At 34.7% G+C, this 17,298-nt stretch overlaps 1 protein-coding gene across 1 annotated transcript in view; it reads right to left on the reverse strand.

Annotated features, from left to right (window-relative positions):
- Positions 1-588: 588 nt before the first annotated feature.
- LOC145684026 (putative glutamate receptor) overlaps positions 589-17,298 on the reverse strand; it is a 97,839-nt gene continuing 81,129 nt past the window's right edge. The window contains exons 9-10 of the mRNA XM_081755843.1: positions 12,616-12,875; positions 589-2,150 (exon numbers count right to left, since the gene is read on the reverse strand). Coding sequence (XP_081611969.1) covers positions 1,919-2,150; positions 12,616-12,875 — 492 coding nt within the window. The 3' untranslated portion in view covers positions 589-1,918. The remainder of the gene's footprint in view (positions 2,151-12,615; positions 12,876-17,298) is intronic.

Here is a 17,298-nt window from a genome sequence, read left to right on the forward strand (position 1 = left end):
TGAAATGTCCTCATAAAAACCTAACACAAACACCCATTAAATCAACTTGTTAGAAAGCAGTCTAAATAAGCTTTGCCACTGATTATGGAAAGCAGAGGTCTTAAGAAACATACAGGGGCGAGGCATCTAGAAAAACCCATTCATAAATCTTTTGCTCATGTCTCTCCATTCTTACGTTTCGTACTTAGAATCGTGACTGAGCGATTTAAGCTATTATTCAACAGACGTTTCATCAGAATATGTGCTACGTGTGGACGACGAACTTTCAGAGTTGAAGAGAAAATGCCTTTCCGTAACAAGAGTAAACATGAGGCCAGGATACATAACTAGAATATACTAGATTTTTTTTTATTTATTTCTTTACGGACTGTGTGTTACCCTGGATCCATAAAGATTAGCTGTTGTGCAGTCTGACAATATACGACAAGCCTAGTTAAAAACAGGGGTCAATCAGCTGTGAATCATATAGCAAAACAGTGATTTTGCTTGCATAATGAGAACTGTGTATGTCTTCTCTCGGTATATATATATATATATATATATATATATATATATATATATATATATATATATAGAGAGAGAGAGAGAGAGAGAGAGAGAGAGAGAGAGAGAGAGAGAAAGAGATCTGAAGTCGCCCTCTCGAAAATATACGAAATGTATTAATTTAATCAACACAAAACGTTTGAAGATGAAAATGCATTGAAATATTCCCATGGTTTGTCATTTAAGCTAAAGGAGACGAATTACTAAGTAAACTAGTGGAAAGTTATGAAAGAATTAGTGGAATTACAATGTAGGAAAAAACGGAAAAATTCGAGTAATCTCACGAACACAATGTTGCCCACCTCGAACTCTCTTGGTCTGCAATTGAACTAGTGAAACAGGTGTGAGTTCTATAACTGAAGCCTGATAAGATTTAAAAGTTTAGAAGTATACCTGAGATTAATAATAATATATCTCTGCTTCATTTCGTTGTGATTTAAACATACTTTGATTGATTAGATTGGAATTTAGCATTTCAGCATGACGGCTATATGAGACTTGCACTTACAGCTTCATGTGGGATCCGATAAGCCGTAGAACGGCACAATCATATACATACTAAAGATTTCGAACACTGAAAGACACTTTTATAGTAGTTCAAAGTTCGGTTGAGGGAAGAAAACAGGGCCCGCGAGATTTTCACTGATACTTGTAGCACTCGACGAGGGAAATCAATTAGTGAAGAAATTTTCAAAATCGGCACAGGTAAACATGAAAATAATAGCATTTTCATGTACCGGTTCAAAGTGGGGAATTAAAAAGGGCCCGCGAGATTTTAACTGATTCTTGTAGTACTCGGCGAGAAAAATCAATTAGTAAAGGAATTTTCAAAATCGGCGCAGGTAAACATGGAGAAAATTGCATTTTCATGTACCGGCTCAAAATGGGGAAGGAAATCGCATTTTCATGTACCGGTTCAAAATGGGAAAGGAAAAACTCGCGGGCCCTTTTTCCTTCCCAATTTTGAACCGGTACATGAAAATGCGTTTTCCTCCGTGTTTGCTTGCGCCGATTTGGAAAATTCCTTTACTAATCGATTTCTCTCGCCGAGTACTAGAGGAATCAGTTAAAAACTCGCGGGCCCTTTTTTCTTCCCCTTTTCGAACCGGAACATGAAAATGCGATTTTCTCCATGTTTGCCTGCGCCGACTTTGAAAATTCCTTCACTAATCGATTTCTCTCGCCGAGTACTACAAGAATTAGTTAAAATCTCGCGGGCCATTTTTTCTTCCCCCCAACCCAAAGTTCAACTCTTTTACACACTTCGAACTTTTGCTTTCACACTCTGTAAGGTAGTGTTCCTTAATCCTTCCTATGGAAACTACAAACAAAATGGTTGGTAGAAACAATGGTAGTAATCTCTTTGCCACAAAAGCTACGTTGGAACAGTAATAGTTCTTTTGAAGATACGACATATTCTTCTTCTACACATAATTTCACATATCAAAACCAAATGTGCCAGAATTACTCCAATAATAAAACAGAAGAACACAGGGCATAATTCTGTCAGCGATAGTCCCTGAGGTTCTCGCTTGTTCTTCAGTGTCTTAATAGTCCACTTTAGCTCTAATTTCGACATCACTCCAGATTCCTTTAGTTTCAGTAACCTACAAGTAGAAATGAAAGATGACAAGTCATGTAATTAATTTTTACATCAAATGCAAAGATTCGATTTCACTTCAGAGCTAGAAATAGGAGAAATTCAGAGGCTGTTATAGGCTTTCATATAGACAACTGTGAAGTGTTCACTTATCTATGATAGTGCATCTTTTTACGACTGATTGTGTTCTATGTGACGACATGTTAGTGTATGTGCTCTTGGCGTGGGGAACCCGGATTTGATTTCCGGGGGGTGCTTATGTGGTTCGGATCCCAAATTAAGCTATAGGTACATATCTCATACAACCTCGCTAATGAAATGGCCGCTAAAGTCAAAATCAAATCAATATGTGACGACATCGACTTCTGACAATTACGTGACAGCACACTTTCTGTTGGAGAATACTTTTGTCCACATGCAAAAAGTGTTATAGAGTTGTGTGACACACAACACACACACACACACACACACACACACATATATATATATATATATATATATATATATATATATATATATATATATATATATATATATATATATATATATATCAGGAACATGAATAATTTACATTTTTGACGTCTGTTTCGTTTTCATACATAAAATATGGAAATGGCGGACTAGTAAATATAACAGAGATATGAAAACGCAACAGTTCGTCTGATTGTTTTTCCAAGCACTTCAAAGTAGAAATTTATATTTATAACAATGTTCCCATATATTTAGAAAAGTAAGAAATAAAAACGAACTCTCCGCACGGAGGCTCGAACCGTCGCCCTTCGCCCAATCAGCATTACTAAACAGGTTAGGCTAAGGAAGCACTTAGAAGGAAATGCGTTATAATATTGATAATTGTATCGCTCCAAGCGCAGGTTGACTGTTGAAGTTTTAAGTTGTCATTTTCGGTCTTTTTCAGTAATTTCTACCTAAGATATTGATTGGTTTTGCATATTGGAACTGTGCATGAAGTGTGCAATCAATATTAATCTCAAAAATATGTAGTGATACGTTTTTACATTTTCACATCGCTCGGATGACAGTACGGTTTGCAGCTAGTGTCTATATAAAGAACGGAGGGAAAATGCAATTCCCTGTGTATAGATCATGTGGGAATTGTGACGGATCTAGGCTCACTTTTTCGGACTTACAATTAGTTTCTGAACGAGTTTCTACTGTTTGTGAACAGGTGCGTACCAAGACTCTTTACACATATTTATTCAATTATCCATTATAAAATTTATTTCAATATCATACTTATATTCCACACATATTTATATCTTAATATACATATATTCAATAATCATTTAAATTTCAAATCAATAACCCCGACATAAATTTTCTAGGTTGCAACGCTTCATCTAAGAGAGAATCGGAAGATATTGCACATTTACAAAAAAACTAACTGACCTCACATAATAACAAGATTAATAATCCCAAGCATTTTATTAAGACTGGTAGACATTTAATTCGCATGGCAGGCACGTAAACACAGAAATATGTGTATATATATATATATATATATATATATATATATATATATATATATATATATATATATATATATATATATATATATATACCACATGGTTCTAAAAGGTTAAGACTACTTTTGGGTCCAAAACAACTACAACAACATTTACGTTTATGGCTACCAATAGAATCAAAAGTAGAGATAACTGATAATCCGAAGGAGAATTCCGAAAGAATAACGAAGAAAATAAGGTAAAATTTTGTCGTGTACTGAATCATCGCTCACTATTGCAGTGGGTCGAAATATGATGAAAAACGTTTCCTCAATATTTCACATGAACAAATACCTCCACGAATCGTGTCTCGTGACATCTCAGTTGGTAAATCAAGTTCAAATGATATATGTTGAACGGTTGATATTTGTCAAGTTCAAAACTTAGGAGGGGGTTAAAAATAAAAAAAAATCTTGAAGAAGAGAATAGAAGTATCGATAGAAAAGAGAAAGAAAAACAAAAGCCGCGCCAAAGGAATAAGCTAGGACACGAAAACTACAAAGATAAGTGGTCGAATTTAGACATGCAATAATACACAGCCAAAAATACTTTCATATGTCGAAAAGATGGCCTACTAAAATGAGTGGCCTAACGGAGTCCCTGAGTGCCTAAGTACAAGCCCGTGTCTTCTAGGCAACCATCTCACAAGGAATAAGCCATATGGAATGATTAACTATTAACCGTTTCCGGTACCAATTCACTCAGATTACGGCCGGTTCAGCCGAAAGTGTCAGTGTGGTCTCCTAATTTAGAATTTCTAAATTTAGAAAATTACCCGACCATCAGAAACTGAGAAGAGTTCTGAGTAAAGTATGGAAACAAGAACAAAGTCATAACTAGAAGTATCCAACATGGATTTGCCAAAATTAAAAAGATAAATAAATAAAATATTTTTGGTACTAATAAGTTGTCTGCCAAATCTTACTAATAGCTCCGAAATCCGCAAGGATGCTAACGTTTATGCGTCAACTAATTTCAAAACACTATACACTAGAAATAAAAGAAGTGAAAATGCATGGGCATTGTGATTTTTGGACGCTTTGGTACGGTAAAACGAGATACTGTTGTAATAAATTTTCTATATTATTCAACCCTATGCACTTCGTTACCTCTGCAAACAGCAATGAACCTAGCTTAATCAGGTGATGTGAAAACATTCACAGTTGCAGAATAGTATCGCAAATATAAACTGAACGCATATATTTAAATTGTATCAATTTAGCAAATGGTTATTCTATTCTACGTATGACTAACTGAGAAAATTATCCGGAATCATTTGCTATATGACCATTATTGGTATCGTCAGGCCGGATGATCAGTTAGTATGTATATTTACTATCAAATGTCAAGCCACAAAGTGAAAATACAATCCATCATTTTTATACGACACACTCTTCGCACACAAATATTCTAGTGAATTTATTAATGTACTAAAATTTTTATTATTACATAAATATAATCAATATCTCGTAGTAAAATTTACAACCAGGCACCTATATACACGGGAGTTCTATTATTTATTCATACTCACTACCATATACATACATATATCATTAATATTATAATTACTCATATATATATATATATATATATATATATATATATATATATATTCATTTTCTATAACATCGATTTATTAGCATTACGCCCAAGACTATTCAAAGCAGTCTTATTATATATTAAAGTCAACAAATTATTATTACATTAATTAATACGCGCGATTCGTATGAACCGATATTAGATTCTTCCAAAGCAAACCACAGTATATTTCACTCCAGGGCTTCGAATTATTTTATGTGCAATGGAAGTTCAATATTATTAGTTATCCTCTTAACTACATGCAATCATATTTTCTGAGTGTTAACAATGCTATCGTTCACCGAAGGTACGAAAAGAGAAATTTGAAGCTGCAACCTGACAACAGAAAATGCCATAGACTAACTTCAAGTTAAGGAATAAAGCAAAATTGACTATTATTAATCATTTGATTACCGTGTTATATAAATGATTGTGCTTTTCAGGAATGTTCATTTATAATGTAACTCGTCTAACTACCTATTTATATGGGCTAGAATTAATATCTATTCATCATTTATTGCAAAAGAAGGTTCATTTTCATGTTGACCAGATGGTTATATTACTGAGGAACAAAACACTAGCAGCGAATAGTTCATAACCCGACATGAGATGGAGTTGGTAGTATGAAAACAAGCTTTGTACTGCTAAATACACTTTTGTACTATGCTATATGGAAAGTATACACTGTATATCACGAAATAACAATGCAGAATTACTATGAAACTGCATTGCGGACTAATTGACTTATTGGGCTAATTGAAAGAAATGAATAATTCAACAACAATACACTGTCCTTAAGTAAATTAGTTACACATGCTCATACACAACACACTAAATTACACATATTCATGCTATATCACACATGAACTAAGAAAGCAAATACTAATACATATCACTACACATGTTAAATCATATTATCACATCACTCGACTATACGTAAATCAAACAATCACTAGATTTCAGCATATTAACAATCGGCTCTGTAAGCTAGGAAAAGGAACGGAATGAAACAGAGCCAACTGGCCCTTCTATTAACTAAATCATGTTTTCCAATTACTAGTAATGAAAAATAAAGATAGGTCCCTTTTTTGGTGGGAAAAGAACCCTGCCAAAAAAATCATTCAATCCATTTCCGTTGAAAGCTGTGATCAATTCAGGGGTAAATGGGAATCCCTGTCCTAAATTACTGTGACATTATGAAAATTAATTTAACCACAAAGAAATCTACACCTACCGCCATGTTACAATGAAAAATATCACATTTACTACATATATAGACAAAAGCAATATTAGAACAGGCCTATCGCAACCTAACAAGAAAATTTTGAGGATAACGGGAGTTATCGAGGGAAACACTAATATTCAAACTGTTTTGAAAAGATCACACACTACGATGAATCCTGTCCATCACTATTTACACTTATGAACGTGGTGTCGTTTGGGTTGAAGTCCATATCAATAATTTTAGATTGTCTGTCTGTTTTCACTGCAGAAGTTTACTGTTTAACACTCCTTTCTTCTTCCAATGTATCTATTTAACTAATTTATACATTGGTACCTAATTTCTGGTGCTTACTGCTGAACAAAACCAAAACATTTTTAAAGCAAACTAACACGGTGTTGCGTAATGCTTCTCCAGGTAGAGAATGACAAGAATCGCGCCTTAATACTATCGTTGGAAATAGTTCCAATCAGTACAAAGAGTTTTGGCGGCGGAAAATAGTAAAAACTGGATGAAACCGCATTTTGGGAGGATATGAGCATCTCAAAGGGACAAAGGGGGTCTAAATTACACTGCCAAATATCAGGTGGGTGGATAATTTTAATAATTTCTGTTCAATTGCTGACCTATATTTTTGTATCGCATTGAGATGTGTAATATCAATAATCATCCATTCGAAATGCCCATATACTGAGTTTATGAAGAAATAATATATAAATAAAGATATTCTCCAAAATATAATTCCTACTGGGTTATTCAAAGCTACCACATTAATTTTGGATAAGGAACAAATGAAAATATAAGATGAATCGAAGAATATATATATTGAAAATCTACAGTACACAGTACGTTCAAAAAATATTGGATCCCTCCAAACAAAAATTTCATTACCCCGAATGTAATGATACATTACATCATACGAGAAGAAAGAATCGACGTCATTTAAAGAACAACGACCCCTCTCTGAGTCGTGTGTCCGTTATCCATTCGGGAGACCAGAAAATCTCAACAATTACTTGATGAATCATTATTAATTTTGGCCCAAAACTAGGAATCGATTTCCTTGATGGATGTGATCTATCTACCGGAAGTAGAAGAAATAGATCATTTCCAGTTGTAACGTATTAATTTTGGCCACGATGTAGATTGTCCAAAACTAGGAATCGATTTCTTTGATAGATGTGGTCTATTCACCGGAAGTAGAAGAAATCAATCATTTCCAGTTGTAACGTATTAATTTTGGCCACGATGTAAATGGTCCAAAACTAGGAATCGATTTCCTTGATAGATGTGGTCTATCCACCGGAAGTAAAAGAAATAGATCATTTACAGTTGTAACGTATTAATTTTGGCCACGATGTAGATTGTCTAAAACTAGAAATCGATTTCTTTGATAGATGTGGTCTATTCACCGGAAGTAGAAGAAATCAATCATTTCCAGTTGTAACGTATTAATTTTGGCCACGATGTAGATGGTCCAAATCTAGGAATCGATTTCCTTGAAAGATGTTATTTATCCAGCGGAAGTAGAAGAAATCAATCATTTCCAGTTCTAAGGTATTAATTTTGGCCACGATGTAGATGGTCCAAAACTAGGAATCGATTTCCTTGATAGATGTGATCTATCCAGCGGAAGTAGAAAAAAACAATCATTTACAGTTGTAACGTATTAATTTTCACCAAGATGTAGATGGTCCAAAACTAGGAATCGATTTCCTTGATGGATGTGATCTATCCAGCGGAAGTAAAAGAAATCAAACATTTCCAGTTGTAACGTACTAATTTTCGCCACGATGTGTAGATAGTTCAAAACTAGGAATCGATTTCCTTGATAGATGTGATCTATCCAGCGGAAGTAGAAGAAATCAATCATTTCCAGTTGTAACGTATTAATTTTGGCCACGGTGTGTTGATGGTCCAAAACTAGGAATCGATTTCCTTGATGGATGTGATCTGTCCAGCGGAAGTAGAAGAAATCAATCATTTCCAGTCGTAACGTATTAATTTTGGTCACGATGTAGATGGTCCAAAACTAGGAATCGATTTCATTGATAGATGTGGTCTATCCACCGGAAGTAGAAAAGAACAATCATTTACAGTTGTAACGTATTAATTTTGACCACGATGTAGATGGTCCAAAACTAGGAATCGATTTCTTTGATATATGTGGTCTATCCACCGGTAGTAGAAGAAATCAATCATTTCCAGTTGTAACGTATTAATTTTGGTCACGATGTGGATGGTCCAAAACTAGGAATCGATTTCCTTGATAGATGTGGTCTATCCATCGGAAGTAGAAAAGAACAATCATTTACAGTTGTAACGTATTAATTTTGGCCACGATGTAGATGGTCCAGAACTAGGATTCGATTTCCTTGATAGATGTGATCTATCCAGGGGAAGTAGAAGAAATCAATCATTTCCAATTGTAACGTATTAATTTTGGTCACGATGTGGATGGTCCAAAACTAGGAATCAATTTCATTGATAGATATGGTCTATCCACCGGAAGTAGAAAAGTACAATCATTTACAGTTGTAACGTATTAATTTTGGTCACGATGTAGATGGTCCAAAACTAGGAAATGATTTTCTTGATAGTTGTGGTCTATCTACCGGAAGTAGAAGAAATCAATCATTTCCAGTTGTAGCGTATTAATTTTGACCACGATGTAGATGGTCCAAAACTAGGAATCGATTTCCTTGATAGATGTGGTCTATCCATCGGAAGTAGAAGAAATCAATCATTTCCAGTTGTAACGTATTAATTTTGGTCACGATGTAGATGGTCCCAAACTAGGAATCGATTTCCTTGATAGATGTTGTCTATCCACCGGAATTAGAAGAAATAGATCATTTCCAGTTGTAACGTATTAATTTTGGCCACGATGTAGATGGTCCAAAACTACGAATCGATTTCCTTGATAGATGTGATCTGTCCAGCGGAAGTAGAAGAAATCAATCATTTCCAGTTGTAACGTATTAATTTTGGCCACGATGTAGATGGTCCAGAACTAGGATTCGATTTCCTTGATAGATGTGATCTATCCAGGGGAAGTAGAAGAAATCAATCATTTCCAGTTGTAACGTATTAATTTTGGCCACGATGTAGATGGTCCAAAACTAGGATTGGATTTCATTGATAGATGTGGTCTATCCACCGGAAGTAGAAAAGAACAATCATTTACAGTTGTAACGTATTGATTTTGGTCACGATGTGTAGATCGTCCAAAACTAAGAATCGATTTTCTTGATAGATGTGGTCTATCTACCGGAATTAGAAGAAATCAATCATTTCCAGTTGTAGCGTATTAATTTTGACCGCGATGTAGATGGTCCAAAACTAGGAATCGATTTCTTTGATAGATGTGGTCTATTCAACGGAAGTAGAAGAAATCAATCATTTCCAGTTGTAACGTATTAATTTTGGCCACGATGTAGATTGTCTAAAACTAGGAATCGATTTCCTTGATAGAAGTTATATATCCAGCGGAAGTAGAAGAAATCAATCATTTCCAGTTGTAACGCATTAATTTTGGTCACGATGTGGATGGTGAAAAACTAGGAATCGATTTCCTTGATAGATGTGGTCTATCCATCGGAAGTAGAAGAAATCAATCATTTCCAGTTGTAACCTATTAATTTTGGTCACGATGTAGATGGTCCCAAACTAGGAATCGATTTCCTTGATAGATGTGGTCTATTCAACGGAAGTAGAAGAAATCAATCATTTCCAGTTGTAACGTATTAATTTTGGCCACGATGTTGATGGTCCAAAACTACGAATCGATTTCCTTGATAGATGTGATCTGTCCAGCGGAAGTAGAAGAAATCAATCATTTCCAGTTCTAAGGTATTAATTTTGGCCACGATGTAGATGGTCCAAAACTAGGAATTGATTTCCTTGATGGATGTGATCTATTCACCGGAAGTAGAAGAAATCAAACATTTCCAGTTATAACGTTGATCACTGTAGAGCAAATACGATAATAGATAGGGAGAAACGATTTTCTGCAATCTATTAAACGTCTAAAGAATAATTTTCATCTCTATTCTTAACTATCTACTAAAACCGAAAATGAAAGAAATCAACCACAACTTCCGGTTTCAATATTGATCTGCATAGAACAAAAGCAAAATAAACGAGAATTTTTTCAATCGATTTAGTGTTAATCCCTCTGTTAAGCCATTATTCAAACCGTAAATGGCAGAAATCAACCACTTCCGGTTGCATGTTCTTCTCTATAGAATAAAAATGGTAATAGAGAAAACAGGATACCTGCAATCATTTAAGCGTTCAAAGAATATGTATTTCATACCCACTCTAATGTCTCTACCCAAACAGGAAGTGGTGAGATTCAACTACTACTTTCGCTTTCTATATCAATTAAGTAATTATGACGTCATTCAAACCAAAGTCTTTCACAAGGTGTTCACTTAAAGCTGCTACTTGTTTCATTAATAGTATAGTAAGATACTAATGTAAAATTCTACTTATATCTTTGGATAATTTTGTTCTAGTCCCTTTCCAAAGCAAAATATGAAATGATGCTGCTAAAAGATAACTGGTTTCAAAAGTCCAAAAGGACAGAAGTTCATTGGACAGGCAGTCGCGATTCTTCACTTGGATGTTGGTGAACGGAAAACGACGAATTCCGGTCGTAAGTTCCATCTGGTCTATATGAAAACCCTGTCAGCCTCATTACTCCTCTTTCGAACCCTGAAGTTGGACATAGTAACACATTTACCATAACGGTTTTTTTTTTAGTATTGTACTGTGGCAGCAATACCACATAGAAATTATTCTATTATTGCTACAAGTAACGGTTTAAATTAAACTGTCCATGCATGACTAGTAAAGGAATAAATAGTAAATATTCTGTCATATACTGTAAACTATTAAATTTAGTTAACTATTTAGAATTATAAAACACACTAGTTTAATAAAATTCGTTTAACTGCAACTGGCTTGACAGAGTCGGGATAAATGACTGGAACTGGATAGTCAATACAGGATTTGTATTTTTTTATTTTGTTTTGTAGAAGAATAGTAAGTGCCATCAAGGAGTAAGAAAAGTGTATCTTATTGTCCTGTGTACAGAATCTTCGTGACCCAGATGGGATAGGTACTGTGCTGATGTATTAGTATCCTCTGGTATCCTGATTGTTAAAGTATTTGGTACTAAAGTAAATGTTAAGTCAAATTGTAGAATTTTCTGCGGCACAAAATTTGACTTTCGAATGTTAAGTTTGCAACAGGAGAAGTGATGCTTAATGTGAACCATTAAACGCTATAAAAACACCAGTGAGAAACTTGTTTTCAGAGGGCGAATATTGTGACATATTGATAAGATTCTTGTCTCACTAAGAACATACAGCATGTCTTTCAAATCTGATTTACACAACGCATTAAAGGGAATGTCACTGTAAGTAGATTGGTCGGCGCAACGAATAGACAAGGCTTTGTCTCTCTAAGAATATACAGCATGTCGGTCGAATCTGACTCCCACATTACAGCATTAGCAACATCACCCCGTAAGCAGATTGGTCGAAGTGACATGTTGATAACGTTCTTGTTTTTCTAAGAACGTACAGAATGTCCTACACTACAGTAATAGCAACGTCGTTGTAAGCTGATTAGCCGGTGAGACATGTTGAGTATCACTAAAAACATACAGCATGTCGATTGCATCTGAGTCAACAACAGGAACGTCGCTGTGAGTGGATGGTCGATGAGACAAGTTGATAAGGTTTTTGTATCATTAAGAACACAGCATTCGGTCAAATCTGACTCAGACATAATTGCAATAGCAACGTCACTGTACGAGGACTAGTCGATGCGACATGTTAATAACGTTCTTGTCTCAGTAAGAACATGCAGCATGTCGGTTGAATCTGATTCCTGCATCACAACAATAACAACGTCGCTGTGAGTAGATTGGTTGATGCGACATTTTGTGAGGTTCTTGCCTCATTACCATCAATACGACATGTCGATCGAATCTGGCTCCGCGTCACAAAAATGGCGACGTGACTCTAAGTGGAATAGTGAATGTGAGAGCTGGATCAAGGTCAAACGTCAGTTCGGGAGCCGCGCACAATAAATATTTTTATTATATGGTTTAAAAGAAGCTATTAAATAGAACTCACTCGCTTTTGAAGACGTTCGTCAATGGTGATCCCTTATGCAAGGCGAATGATGAATAAAATTTGAAGATATGGCTGTCTAAACTTAAGAAATTGTACTTCTGTTCAAAACATTTTCTCCCGATGGGGCCAGTTGTTGTAAGAAATGCTGCCTTCTCTGATATGCTTCTATCAATTGCTACTGATAGACTGTCTACAATACTTTTGGCTTCTACCAAAAATACTTCCTTCCAGATATCCTGTAGTATGCCGCTTCTTGCAAACTGAAATCAAAATCGTAATAATTATTTCTTATAATCTCAAGTAGAACATCATAAGGAAGAATTTCAATGTATTGATAGTATTTTGAATGTACTTTTGCATATCTCTAGCAGCAACAGATAATAGCTTATACGTACATTTAACTGCGTACAAGATACTGGATATTTACCTTCTATTGAAATGTTACGTGCAATGTACATACTATATAAGAAACGAAATCGACATTGTTTGTTACATCATTACTGAAAAATGACTGAAGTATTTGAAGTGAACTTTTGAACGTACCTAGTTACTACATGATTGGAACTTCATTTATAGCATATCACTTTGATTAAAATGAATACACTACGTGGAAGGGAGTGTTCAAAATGTATGTTAAAAATACAGCATCTCAGGGGTTTCAGTATGTAAATTCACCACTAAATAAAATTGGATACGTATTACAGCATTTTCGAAACCTTAGCCACTAAGAAACGAAAGAGGGCAATATATTGTAATTTCTCATTTTTCCCCATAAAATCGAACAAGTTAGGAAAAGTTTGAACTGTTTTAAGCTAGTATTTGACCATAATTAGCATTTGACTAGACCCTATTTTTATAATTTCAGTTTGATTTGAATATGTATTCTAAGGGCGGAAATAGTGTTTAAATTACAACGTTGTATTCGCAAAAATATAAAACAAATAAGAGTGGCGTCATTTGATGAATTATAGTACTTAGTAGTTGGTTCGAGGTGAGCTTTTATCAAGGGCGCCGATTCTGGGGGGCCGGGGGAACCCGGGCTCCCCCAAAGCTGATGTGGGCAACCCCTATTGTATTTATGAATATACAATATTTGGCATAATTTGAATGCAATTTGTCTTAAAATCCTCATGTATATATACTTTCTGCATCTGAATGCCCCCAAATTTGCAGAGAAATCGGCGCCCTTGGCTTTTATCATCTCATTTCAATTCAAATACGTATTCTAAGGGAGGAAAAGGATTAAAATATAAATTTGAACTATTTTCCATAAGCCTGTTATTTCCATGTGGAAAATGGGCATTTCAGCTAGTGTTGCCCCCCCCCCCAAAAAGAAACAAGACATAAGATTTCCTTGCCTCGACTTTTCCCTATTCTCGGAAAGGTACTCTCGTTTCATTTCGTTTTATAAATTTATATACACCATTTAAACTTTCATTTTTTTTAAATCTTAATTCCATCTAGAAGTTATGAATATCCTTCTACATCACTAGTAGTCGACGAAGGGTGTAACAACATTTAACCTTATTGAAGTATGTCATGTAATGGCTTGTGTATCTTTAATCATTGATAAATGCTCTTCATTCTGTTTATACAATCACTTGATCAAAGTATGGTCCTTATAAAGGGTATCTCAAAAGTAATTAGGTGATTTTAAAACTTGAAAGCTTTATTTATGTATTTATGTATTTATTATTTTTGTTTTATTTATTTATTTATTTATTTATTTTTGCTTTCATTTCAGATTTGAAGAGACTGACGATACTCAAGGAACAAGTATTAAACACAGAGTAAAATGTGGAAATTTACCCTATTTGTAGAATAAATTTCTTTAAAAATGTTAGTGGTTGCTCAAATTCCCTACTTCATTTTGGAATAACCTATACCAAGAATCATGTAACATAATGATAGTGTTTGTGATCTGAAATTTGAATGAATTAGTGTTACCATGCGACATGAAATTTCTAGACTCATCTAGATCATCTAGACAAATTTATAGAGAATTATCATGTCTTTAGTCTTGTCTCAAATTTAAATATGTATTTCCTTTCTTGCTTTCGAGACGAGACGAGAAATTTCGTTAGCAACAATAATTTCCACTAGTAAATAATATGCATCAAACACTGTTGCTGTAAATAAATTTTGATTTCCAATTTTAAAATTGTAATTTAACAGTTTCGCAAATCGTACAGAACTGATATTCTTCATTGTAAATAATTGAATTCTAGAATGCTGTCTTCTGCCGTTCTGCAAGATTGCGTTCACCTTGTCCATAAAATTATCCTTGAAAAATAGTTTTATAAAAGTTGCTGGTACTAAAGATACAGCAAAACTGTCTGAAAATTAGTTTTAAAAAGTTTTCAACACCAGAACTATTCATTTTCTGCTCTGTTTCCTAGTCTTCAGATAAAGTTCGGAGATTTTCTAATAACAATAATCTTGAATCGGATCAAGACGTAGGTGGTTTAATTTTGATTTTCCAGTACTGTTTGCTGTAATTTCTTCCTTTTTCTCTTTTACCCAAGAGAATACCTTTTCACTAGGATTTATAACTCGCAACCAACAAAATTACTTTTATGATTAAAGCCTTTCCTTTCCATAGGGATCTGGAGAAAATAAGTTGCCAGTGCTCACGATAAATTACTGCAGGTTCTTTTCTCATTATCTGTTACACTTTCCAAATAAAACAGCAAATAGCATATCTATCATATATTTTCACATTTTCAAATTAGTGCAAAAGCAAGTTAACAGTATTATAATTTCATATAACACAATAAATGATAGGAGCTTACTTGAACACCGCAAAACTTCAATGTAAGTAAGTTTACAAGGTACTTCATAAGGCATAATTTAGTACTGAAATAGTAGTAATTTAGTATTTTACAGCGTGTATATATAATGACAGTTCTAAATACATTTATTAATTGATCACATTCATCGCAAAATCCTTAGGCAAAATTATAAATGGTTGGCAAATTTCTCTCAATTATTACTGACACAAATATGGCTTACAGTTTTTATTATTATTATTATTATTATTATTATTATTATTATTTAAGTATTTCCGGCCGAGAGTTTCTAGTCTCATATTTTTCTCTATGTTCCTTCCTATCATTTCAAGCTCACAAATCGGGGCAGTGGTGGAACGCTCACCTCTGCTGCATGGGGTTCTTGGTTATATCCCAGTTTCCACCAAATAGGCTTCGTGGCGGACAATCATGTAGAAAACCCATTGCGTGTGCGTGCATTTTCCCGGAATTCTTCTGTTTCCTCCCAGTTTCTCCATGATCATGAAAATATTAATGTTTCATGTTGGTTAGTTCAAAAGATTTTTCATCTAGGAATAGGTAGATTGTAAAATTATTTTTATGTACAGGTACATGTGTTCGGAATAACATACACACACACACATACTTTGGAAATGAATTCTGAATATTTTATATATAGACTCAGATGAGTGCACAAATGAGTCATTCCGAAGTGCCATTTGTTTTGTTTTCTAGAAATTAACACAAATGGTACTGTAATAAATTCGGGAACAAAACTGGCGTTTCCTTTATCAATAGAACTGCCACTGCCATCTGTTGGTAGTTAAATGAAGCTCTGATTTTCCTTTTCTGTTAGTAGACTGACTTACCTACGTACCCGTCAATAAAAAAAATGTCATAACTCGAAAGCGAAATATCGGATAAAGATCAGATAAACAATGTGGTTGTTATTTTGTTCCTAGATTCTATTAATAGTGATGTAGTGGATTTGGAATGTGTGGTAGTTTTCAGCTCGTGATGTATTCCTTTTATTACTTTTCGTTTCCAGAAGATCTTAAATGATGTATTTGGGCACCCAAATATATACGAGAAAAGACCCAAAACAACCGGACTTCTGTTCAAAAAATAATTTATTAACTTTTCTTACAAAATTCTTTCAGTTCTCTTCAAAGTACTCTCCATTAGATGCGATGCACTTTTCCAGTCTTCTTTCCCGCTTTTTGAAGCACCTCTGGAACTCTTCAATTTTTGTTATCATCCACATCAAAACTCTTTCCCTTTAGATTATTGTTTTATTCTCCTGAACAGAAAAAATTCGTAATGGGTTAGTTCTGGCGAATACGGAGGGTAGGGAACGATAGCCCGCCCCTGGGAGCCCAAATAAAGGTTCATAGACAAGGTCGTATGTGCGAATGTATTGTTATGGTGAAGGAACCAATCACCTGATCGTCAAAGTTTCGGACTTTCCTCCCACATCCTCCAGTAAACACCTTAAAACTTTCAAATAAAAGTGCCGGTTAACAGTCTGACCCGAGGGGACAAATTTCCTGTGCACAATTCCACGAACGTAAAAAAATGATCATAGTCTTAATATTCGACCACACTTCAGTTCCATTTTTTGGTCTAGGAAGTCGCGGGTCTTCCACTGGGTAGACCCTTGCTTAGTTTTAGGGTCATATCCGTAACATCAACTATAGTCACCTGTAATGGCCTTGGTCAAAAACTTTGGGTCACTTTCGATCTGATTTTTCAAGTTTTGGCTCAAATTTAGAAGATTATTTTATCTTGTGGGAATAGACGAGAAACAAGCTTAACGGCAACATGTCTCATTTACGAATTCTCAGTCAAAATCTGCTGGTACGAGCTCCAACTTACTCCTATCTGTTCCAAATTTCAATGAATCGTGAAATGGCAA

Source organism: Thermobia domestica, chromosome 4 (genome assembly GCF_964235325.1).
Source record: "Thermobia domestica chromosome 4, izTheDome1.hap1.1, whole genome shotgun sequence".
Classification (NCBI taxonomy): domain Eukaryota; kingdom Metazoa; phylum Arthropoda; class Insecta; order Zygentoma; family Lepismatidae; genus Thermobia; species Thermobia domestica.